Source organism: Kogia breviceps, chromosome 6 (assembly GCF_026419965.1).
Source record: "Kogia breviceps isolate mKogBre1 chromosome 6, mKogBre1 haplotype 1, whole genome shotgun sequence".
NCBI classification, from domain to species: domain Eukaryota; kingdom Metazoa; phylum Chordata; class Mammalia; order Artiodactyla; family Physeteridae; genus Kogia; species Kogia breviceps.
This window is the reverse complement of record NC_081315.1, coordinates 133,596,283-133,612,687: the sequence shown is the minus strand read 5'-3', so window position 1 is coordinate 133,612,687 and position 16,405 is coordinate 133,596,283. Positions and strand designations below refer to the sequence as shown.

At 35.9% G+C, this 16,405-nt stretch overlaps 1 protein-coding gene across 7 annotated transcripts in view; it reads right to left on the bottom strand.

Moving 5' to 3' along the window:
• Positions 1-16,405, bottom strand: part of LARP1B (La ribonucleoprotein 1B) — a 116,955-nt gene that overhangs the window by 9,173 nt on the left and 91,377 nt on the right. For 3 of the 7 annotated variants that reach the window (XM_067036644.1, XM_067036643.1, XM_067036646.1), the window contains exons 13-15: positions 15,783-15,994; positions 15,219-15,325; positions 230-390 (exon numbers count right to left, since the gene is read on the bottom strand). In XM_067036644.1, the coding sequence (XP_066892745.1) occupies positions 230-390; positions 15,219-15,325; positions 15,783-15,994 (480 nt within the window). Of the gene's footprint in view, positions 1-229; positions 391-3,910; positions 3,966-15,218; positions 15,326-15,782; positions 15,995-16,405 lie in introns of those variants that run through there. The other 4 variants (XM_067036647.1, XM_067036645.1, XR_010841150.1 and 1 more) reach the window with 4 other exon arrangements.

The following is a 16,405-nucleotide window of genomic DNA, read 5'->3' as shown; positions in this document are numbered from 1 at the left end:
GACTCACTGCTCAAATTTAAGCATTTGTCAATAGTAACAAGAATATAGTAAGCTTTATTTCCTTACGTGTCTAAGCTACAAAATACATGAATAAAGAATATATATAAACATATTTACTTAAGGCAATTATAACAAAAGACTATTTTAACCTGATATTAAATGTCACAATTTGAATTTTTTAGAATTATGTTTTAATTTTAAAGATAGCTATATAAAGGAAGGCTCTTACCACTTAGGCATCTTCTACGATACTTGTGGTACACTTGTTGGGTAAAGCCATTTTCCTTCAAAAGTTCGTGAGAAGGGTGCTGGAACTTTGGGAATGAATGAGGAGTACATCCATAACTTCCTATTAGTGGTGCACCTTCTGAAGGCGAAGCATTTGAACTGCTGTTTGAGGAGGGGGAAAAAGCCTTCAAACAAATATCAAGAACCAAATGTTTAAACCAATTTGTACTATTTGTTTACTGAGAATCTGAGCAGTGGAAAAGGCATTAGTCCCTAAAACTCTCCTAAACTAATGATACACGGATCTACATATGAATTGCTATCTATGTTCAACACATGGGTAAATTCAGAAGTTGATAAAGGACATGGTCATAAATTCTCAAACTAAAACAATAAGAAGCAGATAACTGACTAGCTAGCTTACTCTTCTCTTCCAGATCCATTATTAATTTAGTTTATATCTGTTTTTTTCTTATAGTACTGGAGAAATTTTCAATTTTCATGAATAATTAGGTTAATGATATAAATTGAATAAGTGGATAAAATCTGGCACAAAGGCAATATTTTCATTATCCTAAAGACATACCTGTAATTCTGTAACTCAATTTCACTTCTGAAATTTCACCTATATCTATCTTTTCCGTTTCATCTTCACTCTGTTATTCAAATTGAGGCTTTCCTCCTCTTTCACTTGAACTGATTGGTCTCCTTGTTTTTTCAATCTCCCTCCTCTATACTGACACCAAAATGATCTTCCTAAGACTGCTCTAAATCAGTGGTTCTCAATGTGTGGTCTGTACATGCTTGGAGGGGTTCCCAAGAACCTTTCAGAAAGTCTGCAAGGTCAAAACTATTTTCACAATACTTAGACATTATTTGCCCTCTTCACTGTGTTTACATTTGTACTGATAGTACTAAACAATGGTGTATAAAACTGCTGATGCAAACTGAGGCAGTGGCACCAAACTTTACTTACTAGAGGTTATATTATTCACTGCTATGTACTTGAAAAAACTTTTAATGCCAGTTTCACCTTAAGAGTTCCTTGATGAAGCAAAAAAAAAAATTAATTTTATGAAATCTCAACACTTGAGTACCTCTCATTGTGTGTGACAAAATGGGACAGAAGCTTTAGTTTTGCAAAATGAGAACATTCTGGAGATATTTCACAACAACGTGAATATACTTAACACTACTGAACTGTACTCCTAAAAATGGTTAAGATGGTGAATATTTCATGCTATGTGTTTTTTATAACAATTAGGGGGAGAAAAGCACTTTTGCAGCATATCAAAATATGATGGCTGTTGTTATGGACTAAATGTTTGTTGAATTCCTAACCCCCAATGTGATGGTACTAGGACGTAAATAAGTCATGACAGTAGAGCTCTCATAAGTGGGATAAGTGCCCTTATGAGAGGAGACACAAGAGAGCTTCCTTCTTCTCTCTCTGCTCTCTGCCATGTGAGGATACAACAAGATGGCCATCTGCAAACTAGGAAGCAGGACCTCACCAGATATGGGATCTGTTGGCACCTTAATCTTGGATCTGTGAGAAATAAATGTTTGTTGTTTAAGCTCCTCAGCCTATGGCATATTTGTTACAGAAGTACTAACTACAACAGTTGTCTTAAAGCACTCATGCAATAAAATTGTGAGCCGAACTGTTTTTTTCATGGAATACCATTTTTAATTAGAAGAATAGCCAACAAGTTATGGTTATTCAGACTTTGTTTTGTGTCAGACATTTCCTTGAAAATGAACAAAATGAGTCTGTAACATTCAGGAAAAATTCAAGCTTTCATGCAAAAATAAGAATTTTAGAAACTTTGTATTTGTCACCATGAGCCTAGTAATTCCCACCCATACCTAAACACTTATCTAATGAAATCAGTGCTGGGTTATTTTTTAGGAGATTGTGTTGTAAAATATATATGATATTTGTAATTCTATCCATTCTTAAGTGTACTACTCATCAGCTTTAAATATTCACAATGTTACATAATTATTACCACCACCTCTACCAAAACCTTCTTTATCATCCCCAACAAAAACTCTATCCATTGTATATATGTGCCACATCTTCTTTATCCATTCATCTGTTGATGGACACTTAGGTTGCTTCCATGTCCTGGCTATTGTAAATAGAGCTGCAATGAACATTGTGGTACATGACTCTTTTTGAATTATGGTTTTCTCAGGGTATATTCCCAGTAGTGGGATTGCTGGGTTGTATGGTAGTTCTATTTGTAGTTTTTTAAGGAACCTCCATACTGTTCTCCATAGTGGCTGTATCAATTTACATTCCCACCAGCAGTGTAAGAGGGTTCCCTTTTCTCCACACCCTCTCCAGCATTTATTGTTTCTAGAGTTTTTGATGATGGCCATTCTGACCGGTGTGAGATGATATCTCATTGTATATTACTCAGCCATAAAAAGAAATGAAACTGAGTTATTTGTAATGAGGTGGATAGACCTGGAGTCCATCATACAGAGTGAGGTAAGTCAGAAGGAGAAAAACAAATACGTTATGCTAACACATAAATATGGAATCTAAGAAAAAAATGTCATGAAGAGATTAGTGGTAGGACGGGAATAAAACACAGACCTACTAGAGCATGGACCTGAGGATATGGAGTGGGGGAGGGTAAGCTGGGACGAAGTGAGAGAGTGGCATGGACATATATACACTACCAAATGTAAAATAGATAGCTAGTGGGAAGCAGCCGCATAGCACAGGGAGATCAGCTCTGTGCTTTGTGACCACCTAGAGGGGTGGGATAGGGAGGGTGGGAGGGAGGGAGACGCAATAGGGAAGAGACATGGGAACATATGTATATGTATAACTGATTCATTTTGTTGTAAAGCAGAAACTAACACACCATTGTAAAACAGTTATACTCCAATAAAGATGTTTAAAAAAACCCAGTAAAAAATATATAAACAGGATCAACAGCATTTTGAATAAAAGCTAAAAGTACAAAAAAAAACCCTCTATCCATTAAATAATGAATAACCCTTTCCCTCTCCCTGCAGTCCCCAGTAACCTCTATTTTACTTTGTCTTTGACTATTCTAGGTACCTCATATAAGTGGAAACATACTATATTCATCCTTCTCAGTCTGCCTTATATCACTAAGCATGTTCTCAAGGTCCAACCATGTTGAAGCTGAAATCAAAATTTCATTATTTTATATGGTTGAATCATATTCCATTGTATGTATATACCTACTATGTTTATCTAGTCATCTGCTGATGGACTCTAGTGTTGTTTCCACCTTCTGGCTATTATGAATAATGCTGCTATAAACATGGCATAAAAATATATGTTCAACTCCCTCTTTTCAATTCTTTTGGACATATACCTAGGAGTCAAATAGCTGGGTCATGTGTTAGTTCTATGTTTTACCATTTTGAGAAAATGTCAAACTGCTTTCCACATGGCTGCAGCATTGTATATTTCCAAGAGCAATGCACAGGGTTCTAATTTCTCCACATTCACACAAACATTTGCTTTCAGTTTTTTTGACTGTACATATCTGTATTAGTCAGCTCAGCTGCCACAACAAGATACCACAGACTGGATGGCTTACACAATAGAAATTTATGTTCTCACAGTTCTGGAGGCTAGAAGTCCAAGATCATAGTGCCAGCAGTATTGGTTTCTGGGGAGGACTCTCTTCCTGGCTTACAGAGAACCACCTTCTCATTGTGTCCTCACATGGCCTTTCCTCTGTCTACATGCAGAAAGAGAGAGATCTCTGGTGTCTATTCCTCTTCTTATAAGGTCGTATTAGGGCCCCACCATATGGTTTCATTTAACCTTAATTATCTCCTTAAAGGCCCTATCTCAAATACAGTCAAGCAGGGGGGTTAGGGTTTCAGCATATAATTTCAGAGAGACAATTCAGTCCATAACACCATCCTAATGGGTATGAAGAGATATCTCATTGTGGTTTTTGATTTGCATTTCTCTAATGATTAATGATATTGCACACATTTTCATGGGTTTATTGGCCATTTGTATATCTTCTCTGGAGAAATGTCTATTCAAATCCTTTGCCAATTTTTGAATTGGGTTTTTTGGGAGACTTCTGTATATTTGGAATATTAACCCCTTATCAGATATATAATTTGCAAATATTTTCTCCTATTCAGTAGGTTGTCTCTTCACTCTGATAGTTTCCTTTGATACACAAAAGTTCATAATTATGATGAAGTAAAATTTATCAATTTTTCTCTTTTATTGTCTGTGATTTTGGTGTCATGCTCAAGAAACCACTGTCAAATCTAGGGTCATAAAGATGATCCCCTACATTTTCTTCTAAGAGTCTTACAGTTTTAGCTGTTAAGTTTAGATCTTTGATCCATTTTAATTTTTTGGTATCTGGTATAAAGTATGGATCCCATCCTTTCACACGTTGGATATCCAGTTTTCCCAGCACCATTTGTTAAAAAGATGACCCTCTCCTTCACTGAACAGTCTCAGCACCCTTCTAGAAAATAAACTGACCATATATGACAGAGTTTATTTCTAGACTCTCTATTCCATTGGTCTATACGTCTGTCCTTATGCCAAGACCATACCGTTTTAATTATTGTAGCCTTGTATTAACTTTCAAAGTTGGGAAGTGTTGGTCCTCCAATTTTATTCTTCTTTTTAAGGTCATTTGGGCTTTTCAGGGCTCCTTGCAATTCCATACAAATTTGAGGATCAGCTTTTCCATTTTTGTGAAAAAGGCTATTGGAATTTTTGTAGGGATTGTGTTGAATCTATAGATCACTTTGAATTGTAATAATGTCTTAACAATGTTAAGTCTTCCTATCCATGAAAATGGATTGTCTTTCCATTTATTTAGGTCTCCTATAATTTTTTCAGCAATGTGTTTTGTAGTTTTCAGTGTATAAGTCTTTCACCTCCTTGGCTAGATTTATTCCTAAGTATTTCATTTTTAGATGCTAATGTAAATAGAATTGCTTTCTTAATTTCCTTTTCAAATCGTTCAATGCTGCATATAGAAACACAGCTGAGGGCTTCCCTGGTGGCGCAGTGGTTGAGAGTCCGCCTGCCGATGCAGGGTACATGGGTTCGTGCCCCGATCTGGGAAGATCCCACATGCCGCGGAGCGGCTGGGCCCGTGAGCCATGGCCGCTGAGCCTGCACGTCCGGAGCCTGTGCTCCGCAATGGGAGAGGCCACAACAGTGAGAGGCCCGTGTACCACAAAAAAAAAAAAAAAAAAAAGAAAAGAAACACAGCTGATTTATGTGTATTTTGTACAGTGTAACTTTGCCAAATTTGTTTATTAGCTTCTTTCTTGTTGATTCTTTGGAATTTTATATTGATGAATCATATTACTTGTGACTAGAGATAGATTTACCTCTTCCTTTCATATTTGATGTCTTGTCTTCTATTTTCTTCTCTATTAGTTCCTGCTAGGATTTCCAGCACAACAGTGAATACCAATGGCAAAAGCGTGTATCCCTGTCTTGTTCCTGATCTTAGGGGGACAGCTTTCAGTCTTTCACCATTGAGTATAATGCCAGCCATGGGTTTCTCATAAATGCTTTTTTCATGTGAGGAATTTTCCCTCTAATCCTAGTTTTCTAAGAGGTTTTTTTTTTTTTTTTTTTTTTTGGTGGTACGCGGGCCTCTCACTGCTGTGGCCTTTCCCGTTGCGGAGCACAGGCTCCGGACACACAGGCCCAGTGGCCATGACTCACGGGCCCAGCCGCTCCGCAGCATGTGGGATCTTCCCGGACCGGGGCACAAACCCGTGTCCCCTGCATCCGCAGATGGATTCTCAACCACTGCGCCACCAGGGAAGCCCTCTAAGAGGTTTTAATCATAAAAGGATGTTGGATTTTGTCCTTTTCTATGTCAATTGATATGATTATGTAGTTTTTCCCTTAGTTCTATTAATATGATGTATAATGTTGATTTTCTTGTATTGAACCACTCTTGTACTACTGGGATAAATCCCGCTTGCCATGGTGAATAATCCTTTTATTATGATATTGGACTTCATTTGCTAATATTTTGTTGAGGACATATGCATCTATATTCATAGGGATGCTGGCATATAATTTTATTTTCTTCTGATATCTTTATCTGGTTTTGGTATTAGGGTAATGCAGGCCTCAGAGAATAAATATTCCCTTCTCTTCAATTTTTTCAAGGAGTCTGAAGAGAGTTAGTGTTAATTCTTCTTCATCTATTTGGTAGAACTTACTAGTGAAGCAATTTGGTCCAGAACTTTCTTTGTTAGGGATTTTTGATTCCTGATTTGATCTCCTTACTTCTTATAGGTGGGTCGAATCTTTTATTTCTTATTGAATCAGTTTAGGTAATTTATATGTTTCAAGGAATTTATGCATTCCTTCTAAGTTACCTAATTTGTTGATGTATAGCAATTTGTTCATAGTATTCTCTTAGAATCCCTTCTATCTCTATAAGGTCAGTAGTAATGTATCCATTTTCATTTCTAATTTTAGTTACTTGTATCTTGTTTTTTTCCCTTGGCAGTCTAGTTAAAGTAAGGCTTGTCAGTTTGTTGATCTTCTTAAAGAACCAACTTTTGATTTCACTGATTTTCTCTACTGTTTTACTCTTCTCTATATTGTTTATTTTTACTCTAATCTTTAATATTTCTTTCCTTCTGCTACCTTTGTTTTTAGTTTGCTCTTCCTTTTTGAATTCCTTAAGGTAAAATGTTAAGCTACTGATTTGTGATTTCTCTTCTTTTTAAATGTGATTTCCCTTCTTTTTTTCTCTTCTTTTTACAGCTATAATTTTCCTGCACCCCATAAGATGTGGTATGCTGTGTTTCCACTTTCATTCATCTCTAAGTACAGTCATCCCTCAGTATTCATGGAGGATTGGTTACAGAACCCTTTATGGATGAGAAATCCATGGATATGGAGGGCCAACTGTAATTTCCATTGCAGTTTCTTCTTTGACCCATGGGGTACTTAAGAATGTGTTGTTTCATTTCCACATATTTGTGAATTTTCGTTTTCCTTCTGTTAGGGGTTTCTAACATCATCCCACTGTGGTCAGAGAAGATACCTTGTGTGACATTTCTTTTAAAATCTATTCAAACTTCTGTTACGGCCTAACATATGGTCTATTGTGGAGAATGTTCCACGTGTACTTATGAATTTGTATTCTTCTATTGCTGGGTGAAATATTCTATAAATGTCTGTTAGGTCTAATTGGCTTATTATGTTGCTCAAGTCCTCTATTTTGCTAATCATCTTATGTTGAGTTGATCTATGCATTACTGAAATCAGGGTATTGAAATCTCCAATTATTCTTGTAGAACTATTTATTTCTCCTCTCAATTCTGTCAGTTTTTCCTTCATATAACTCCCGAGGGGCTGTTATTAGTTAAATGTTTATAATGAAACTTCTATTACTATATAATGTCCTTATCTCTTATAATCTTTTTGGATTTAAAGTGTATTTTGTTTGATATTAAAATAGCCACCCCAGCTCTCTTAAATTTGCATCTTTTCACTTTCAATCTATTTGTGTCTTTGAATCTAACATGAGTCTCTTGTAGACAGTATATAGTTGGATCATGTTTTTAATCCATTCTGCCAATCTCTGCCTTCTGATTGGAAAATGCAATCTATTCATATTTAAAGTACTTACTGGTAAGGAAGGACCTGCTATTTTGTTATTAGCTTTCTATATGCCTTATAGATTTGCTGTCCCTCCTTTCCTCTCTTATTTTCTAACTTTTGTGTTGTTTCTTTTCCTTTTGAATAAAATATTTTGATCCCTTCTCATTTACTTTTATATATATTCTATAGATATTTTCTTTGTGGTTATCATGAGGATTACAATTAACAAAAACTCTGCTCTTATACACCTCTGTTCCCCACTTTCTGTTACTGATGTCATAAATTACATCTTTGTACACTATATACCCAACAACATAGGTTAGTAATTTTTTAATGCATTTGTCTTTTAAATAACATATAAAGTAAAAAATGGAGTTACAAATTAAATTACAACAAAACTCTTACCGAAGTTCTTTCTTTCTTCAGATGGCTTCATGTTACTGTCTAGTGTCCATTGATTTCAAACTGAGGACTATCTTTAGCATTTCTTGCTGGGCAGATCTAGTGGTAATGAACCCTTTCAGATTTTTTTTTTTTGGTATAAAGACTTTATCTTTTAGAGGAGTACTAGGGTTACTGCAAATTGCATGAAAGGTGTCGAGAGCTCCCTCATACCATCTGCATGCCTTGCTCCCCACACAACAGCCTCCCCCACTATCAACATCCAGCACATCTCCCATCAGAGTGGTACATTTGTTACAACTGACAAACCCACACTGACACGTCATAATCACCCAAAGTCCATAGCTACCATAGCTACATTAGCATACTCTCTTGGTGTTGGACATTCTACAGGTTTGGACAAATGTAAAACGAGATGTAGCCATCATTATAGTATCATACACAGTATTTTCACCTCCGGAAACATCCTGTGTTCCATCTGTTCATCTCTCCCTCCCCCCAACCCCTAGAAACAACAACTGGTCTTTTTATCACCTCCATAGTTTTCCTTTTCCAAAATGTCGAATAGTTGGAATTTTACAGTGTGTAGCCTTTTCAGATTGGATCCCTTCACTTAGTAATGTGCATTTAAGGTTCCTCCATATCTCTTCATGGTTTGATAGCTCATTTCTTTTTTCCACTGAATAATATTCCATTGTCTGAATATACCACAGTTTATCCATTTGCCTACTGAAGGATGTTCTGGCTGCTTCCAAGTTTTTGCAATTATGAATAAAGCTGCTTTAAACATTCACGGGCAGGTTTTTGTGTGGACATAAGTTTTCAGCTCCTTTGGGTAAGTACCAAGGAGGGCAACTGCTAGGTTGTATGGTAAGAGTATGTTTAGTTTTGTAAGAAACTTCCAAACTGTCTTCCAAGGTGGCTGTACCATTTTGCATTCCTACCATCAATGAATGAGAGTTCCTGTTACTCCACATTCTCACCAGCATTTATTAGTGTTGTCAGTGTTCTGGATTTTGGCCATTCTAATAGGTATGTAGTAGAATCTCACCATTGTCTTACTTTGCAATTCCCTGATGATAATATGATGTGGACTATCTACATGTGCTTATTTGCCATTTATATATCTTCTTTGGTGAAGTGTCTGTTCATCTTTGGCCCATTTTCTTATCAGGTTTGTTGTTGTTGATGAGTTTTAAAAGTTCTTTGTATATTTTGGATAATAGTCCTTTATCAGATGTGTCTTTTGTAAATACTTTCTGCCATTCTGGGGCTTGTCTTTCCATCCTCTTGACAGTGTCGCTCACAGAGCAAAAGTTTTTCATTTTAATGAAGTCCAGCTTATTGATTTCTCCCTTCTCAAATTTTGCTTTTGGTGTCATATCTAAAAAGTCACCACCCAATCCAAGATCAGGTAGATTTTCTCCTGTTATCTTCTAGGACTTTTATAGTTTTGTGTTTTACGTTTAGGTCTGTGATCCACTTTGAGTTATCTTTTGTGAAGGGTGTAAGATCTATGTCTAGACTTAATTTTTGCATGTGAATGTCCAATTGTGCCAGCACCATTAGTTATAAAGATTATCTTTGCTCCTTTGTCAAAGACCATTTGACTATATTTATGTGGATCTATTTCTATGTGGATTTTTTATTGGAATTGTACGGAATATGTAGATCAAGTTGGGATGAACTGACATCTTGACAGTATTGAGTCTTCTATCCATGAACATGGAGTTTATCTCCATTTATTTAATTTTTTTACTCCCTTCATCAGAGTTTTGCAGTTTTCCTCATACAGATCCTGTACATATTTTGTTAGATTTATACCTATTTTTTTGGGGGGGGGTGATAATGTAAATAGTATTTTGTTCTTTTTAAAAATTTTATTTATTTATTTTTGGCTGCATTGGGTCTACATTGCTGCATGCGGGCTTTCTCTAGTTGCGGCGAGCAGGTGCTACTCTGTTGTGGTGCATGGGCTTCTCACTGCATTGGCTTCTCTTTGTTGCAGAGCATGGGGCTCTAGGGGCACAGGCTTCAGTATTTGTGGCACAGGGGCTCAGTAGTTGTGGTACACAGGCTCAGTAGTTATGGCTCACAAGCTCTAGAGCACAGGCTCAGTAGTTGTGGCACGCAGGCTTAGTTGCTCTGTGACATGTGGAATCTTCCCAGACCAGGGCTTGAACCTGTGTCCCCTGCATTGGCAGGCAGATTCTTAACCACTGTGCTACTAGGGAAGTCCAACAGCTTAATTAATTTCAAATTCTACTATTTCATTGTTGTTATATAGGGAAGTGATTGACTTTTGTATATTAACCATATATCCTGAAACCTTGATGTAATTGCTTATTAGTTCCAGGAGTTTTTGTTAATTATTTATGACTTTTTACATATACAATCATGTCATCTGTGAACAAAGACAGTTTTATTTCTTCTTTCTAATTCAATATGTCTTTTGTTTCCTTTTCTTTTCCCTCAAGCTTTGTTTATCTCTGAATGTCTCCCTCGATTTTGAAGGGCAGTTTTGTCAGATAAGGAATTCTCAGTGGATGGGGTTTTTCCCCCCAGCACTTTGAATATATCAGTCTACTGACTTCTGGCCTCTGAGAAACTGCCTGATACATTTACTAAGGACCTCGTGTATGTGATGAGTCTCTTCTCTCCTGCTGCTTTCCGGATTCTCTCTTTGTTTTTGGTTTTCAACAGTTTGATAAGTGTCTTAATGTGAGTCTCTTTGGGTTTATCCTACTTCAAGTTCATTAAGCGTATTAGATTTGTAAATTCATGTATTTCATCAAATTGGGAGACACTATTCTTTCAAATATTCTTCCTGCCCCCTTTTTCCTCTTTTCCTTCTGAGATTCCCACAATGTGTGTATTGGGCTAGTTCATGTGTCCTACAGATCCCTTAGACACTGCTAGTTTTTTCTTCTTTCTTTCTGTTCCTCAGACTTGATAATTCAAATTGTTCCATCTTTAAGTCTACTGATTCTTTCCTCTTTCTTCTGTTTGATGAAATCTGCTTTTGAACCTTCTGGTGTATTTTTCATTTTAGTTATTGTATTTTCAGCTCCAGAATTCCTTTCTGGTTCCTTTGCATAATTTCTATCTCTATTGATGATGTTGTTTTCTTCATGCATTGTTTTGCTATCTTTGTCTATATCTTCCTTTATTTAGCTCTTTGACTATCCTTAAAACAGCTGTTTTAAAGACTTCGTTTTGAAAGAATGGAACCCAGGCTTCATCAGGTACATTTTCTGTCAATTAATTTTGTTCCTTCAATACTTTCTTATTTCTTTGTAAGCCCTGTGATCTTTTTGTTGAACAATGAAGATTTGAATCTTATAAAGTGGTAACTCTGGAAATCAAATTCTCCCTCTTCCCCAAGATTTGCTGGGTTTTTTTCAGCTATTATAGGCTGCTTCTGTGCCTGGATAAGCCTGAGGTAAAAGCTTAAAGTCTCCTTAGGTTTTTTTCCACATCTTTCCTTGGGTATGGGTGGTAATTTTCTAAATTTCCCTCTATTAGTGGTTGTTTTTGAAAAAAAGAAAGAAAGAAAAAGGACACTCAGACAGTGGGGATGAAACAATGGCTATCAGACTCTGTGTCTGTACCTTGTTGACCAGAGGCAGTTAGCAGTCAACACAGAACTCCAATATTTGGAGGACAAGGTCCTTATTGCCTACTTTGGATCCAGCAAGCCACACCAGAGGTGTGGATTGCCATCTTCCCAAATGCCTGTCACAGGGCTGGGGCAGTGGGAGATGGCCGCTACTACACGAAAGGCTGACATCAACGAATATTAACAATTTATCAGACATGCTTTCCCCTGGAAGCTTTAAGTGTTCAGATAGACTGTAGAGTTCCAAAATAGTCAATGCAGACAGTTTCTGCTGATACAGTTGTTGTCTAAGTGGTGAGACAGATTCCTGTTCCTTCCCATTCTGCCATCTTCCTGACATTACTCTCCTTAGTGGTTATTTTTTTAATGTAATTTTTTTAAATTTTATTCTGAGATGTGTCATCATTTAAAAGTCCGCATAACTCAGTTAATCAATTTTTCCAAATGACCAATTCATGATGTTACAAATGCATGCATAAACAAAAAGAGCCATTCAAAGTGGAAGAAGTCCAATGGCTTTTAATGTAACAGAGTATGAAAAATTCACTGATTAGAAGAAGGTCACTTACATATGGTTTAGATTCTACACTGCAACTAACTTTTAAAACATTACCACTTGTTCAGCTTTGGTATAATATCAAAGAAGAATAACTACAATTATCTGAAAAGGCTATTAAAATACTCCTCCCTTTCTTGGATTTTATTCCTCTACTTCAACAATAAAAAAACAAATTATAAGATTGAATATAGAAACATGAGAATCCAGTTATCTCATATAAAGTGAAAACATTAAACAAATATGCAAAACTTTAAAACAATGCCACTCTATTCAAGAATTTTTTGTTTTGAGAAATGTAATATTTCATAAAAATGTCATTTATGTTAATATGTAATATGTTGACTATTGTTATTTTAAATGAATATTTAATTGTTTTCAGTTTTACTTTTAAACTCAATTCAGTTTAATTTTTAATTTTTATTTTTTTTATTTTTTTGCGTTACGTGGGCCTCTCACTGTTGTGGCCTCTCCCGTTGCGGAGCACAGGCTCCGGACGCGCAGGCCCAGCGGCCATGGCTCACGGGCCCAGCTGCTCCGCGGCACGTGGGATCTTCCCGGACTGGGGCACGAACCCGTGTCCCCTGCATCGGCAGGCGGACTCTCAACCACTGCGCCACCAGGGAAGCCCTAATTTTTTATTTTTAAATTATATAACTCCCATAAACAAAAGCTCTTTGAGGTCCTCAATAACTAAAAGGATAAAGAGGTCCTTAGACAAAAAAGTTTGAAAACTATTTCACTAAAGCATATCACTTTTGATGCTTAAAATTCATTACAAACAGAATGAGCTATGAATTTGAATTCATACCTAGATCCATAATAGAATTCTATGCTCAATGAAAATATCTTTCAAAATGAAAAAAAAAATCTTTTCCTGATAAACAAAAGCTAACAGAATTCATTGCCAATAGACCTGCTCAAGAAATGTTTAAGAAATGAAGAGCATTGCAAATGGTAAAAATGAGAATACATTTACAATTCCTTTTTTTCATGTTAATTGTTTTAAAAGATAATTGTCTAAAGAAAAATAATAACAAAATATAGCAGAAAGGGTGGTAGGAAAAGGAACTTTACTGCAGTAAGGTTCTTATCCGATACGTGTAATGATATATTACTTGAAAATAGATTATATTTTAAAATGTATATTATAAACCCTAGAAGACCAGTAAAAAATAAGAGGTACAGGGCTTCCCTGGTGGCGCAGTGGTTGAGAATCCGCCTGCCGATGCAGGGGACACGGGTTCGTGCCCCGGTCCGGGAAGATCCCACATGCCGCGGAGCGGCTGGGCCCGTGAGCCATGGCCGCTGGGCCTGCGCGTCCGGAGCCTGTGCTCCGCAACGGGAGAGGCCACAACAGTGAGAGGCCCGCGTACCACAAAAAAAAAAAAAAAAAAAAAAAATAAGAGGTACAACAAGAAGACAATAGTAAAGATAAAATAGAATCATTACAAAAACTAAGCTGATCCAAAAGAAACTAGGAGAAAAGAACAAAGAACAGATGAGACAAACAGAATATAAGATACTGCCAGCACTGACATTAATATAGATGGTCAAAGATATGACTGCTTACAGTTGGGGAGGCAGGGTATGCAGAGGGTATGGGGAGCTCTGTGTACCTCCCACTCAAGTCTGCTGTGTAGCTACAACTCCTCTAAAAGACAAGCTGGTGAACAAAATTCACCCCTCATTATTGTAACTACATACTTGCCTGTCATCTCTGAATTAAGCTCCAGAAAGGCAGGGATTGTACCTGCCTTGTTCCCTGCTACATATCAGTGCAACACTTTTCACCATTATCTACTGATCCCTAAATATACTTCTCTGATAAAAATAAATAAATAAAAGAAACAAACTCTCAAAATGACTTAGAATACAAAATAACTATTTGTATACAATAGGTGTACAAGAACATATACACATTTTATCTTTTAAGGAAAATATATCTAATGAGAACAAAATGTAAAAGAAACAAATTAACATCCCTGGAAAGACATACTTGGAGATTTTCAGATCATGATACACTCTCTAGCTTTTGTTTGAATGAAACTAACTAATCCTTCCCTTAACCAGTCAAAAAATACTTTTTCCTAAAGTTCATTTTCCAATTAGAAAGCTGATCAGATAATTATTCTGAAAATATCTATAAAAACACAAGACAGGTCTTCAAGTAACACAAAGCAATTAGTAAAATCACCTCTGCATCCACTCTATAGGACAAAACATAACCATACTTTTATAATGCACTTAACTGGCACTGTAAAAGGTTTGCTCTGTCATCTCTTTTGAGGTAAATAATAGTCTTTCTTTTTTAAATTAAAAACTAAAAGACAAACCACTTACTGCTAATAACCAGCTAATCTAAATGATTTCCCCCCAAAGGAAAAATTCCAAAATATTAATGTGTTTTATTTCCATATCCTTTACGTAGTTTTGAGTAGATTGTTTAGCACATTAACTCACTAAGAACCTACTATGCTATGAAAAATCTGGAATCTTTCCAAAGGTAATAACTTTAATAGACCTAAATATTTTTAATCAAAGAGTACACATTTGTGAAAATTACTTTAAAAGGCAAAAAAAACCCTGTCCTACTGAATTATTCCTTAATATACTTATTGTAAAACTGTCCCACTTATTTCCCCTTCTTTGGCTTCTTTTTACTATTTTGTTGTTCTATTAATTTGCTAACATATTAATTCGTAAATGTTCCCAAATATCTAATTAGTAACTGTTTTCAACAAATTTAAAATCAAGAACAAAGCAATGTTTGACAAATACAGTACCTGACAGAGGATGTTCTTGGCCCGTGATCTCTGGAATCCATTACCCAACCAACATGACACTCTAGAGGGGGATTTGTACTATGTCTTGTTTTTCTCTTTCTTGGACTCTAAGGAGAAAGAAGTCAAACATTGCAATTACCTTCAGTAGTGTGAACCTCACAAGTAAATTAAAAACACTCTCTGACTGTAAACCAACTCAAACATTTTCATATGGTGGATGACACATTATGGAATCATATTGAAGTCACAAAACTCAAATATGTCATATACAAGTTACAAAACTTCACAAGACCCTTTGCTAGTTTTCAACACAAGGATTAAAAAAATTACAACTTAGAATGATTCCTCATTACACCTTGTGATCGTCTTTAATTAACACTACCCATTGTAAAGAAGTTATTCCTTAACCTGAGAAGACATCGCTATGGTAAAATATCATTTTTTAATGAATTCTTGCAGTCTAAAATATACATTGTTTTTATTGTGATAGAAACTAAAAAAGTATCATTTTGTAATGTTGAAGTATACAAACGGCAGGATTTATATTCCTGGCGTTTTGTGTACCTTTACATCAATGGCTTTGGGTTCTTTAACAACAGGATAAAATCTTGGTGTTTTGTTTGGATCCTGTAATCTAGGTGTTCGAGGTGTTTTGGGTGTCCTTGAAGGATAAATTCTAGGAGATTCTGGAACTGCTGTGGGTAATGAACGGGCCATTGTTGCTGAAGACATTTCTGAAACATCTAACAACTTCTGAGCTAATTCATCGGTCAAATCTGCAAAATAAAAAGCTGTTAAAAGGATTTAGGTGCTAGAAAAATATTTTACTTTGGGAACAAGGATAATTCTGAAATTCTCTATTCTCAGAGGATTTTTTTCATCAGAAATATTTCAAATATATAAGAAAATTTTTTAAAACCACTTGTCTACACATCACCTACCCTACTAAATTTTAATTTTGCTTTATTTCTGACTTTTTTTTAAAGAAAAGTATGCTAAAGACCACTGTGTAACCTTTCCTAATCCCATTTTGCTTTTCCTCCTCTGAGATAACCAGGCTCTTAAATTTGGTATTTTTATCTATTATTGTATATATAATAATATTATTTTGCATAATTAACTTTATATAAGTGGCATCCCACTATATTATCATTTTGCAGGCTTTTTCAGTCAGTATTTTGTTTGTG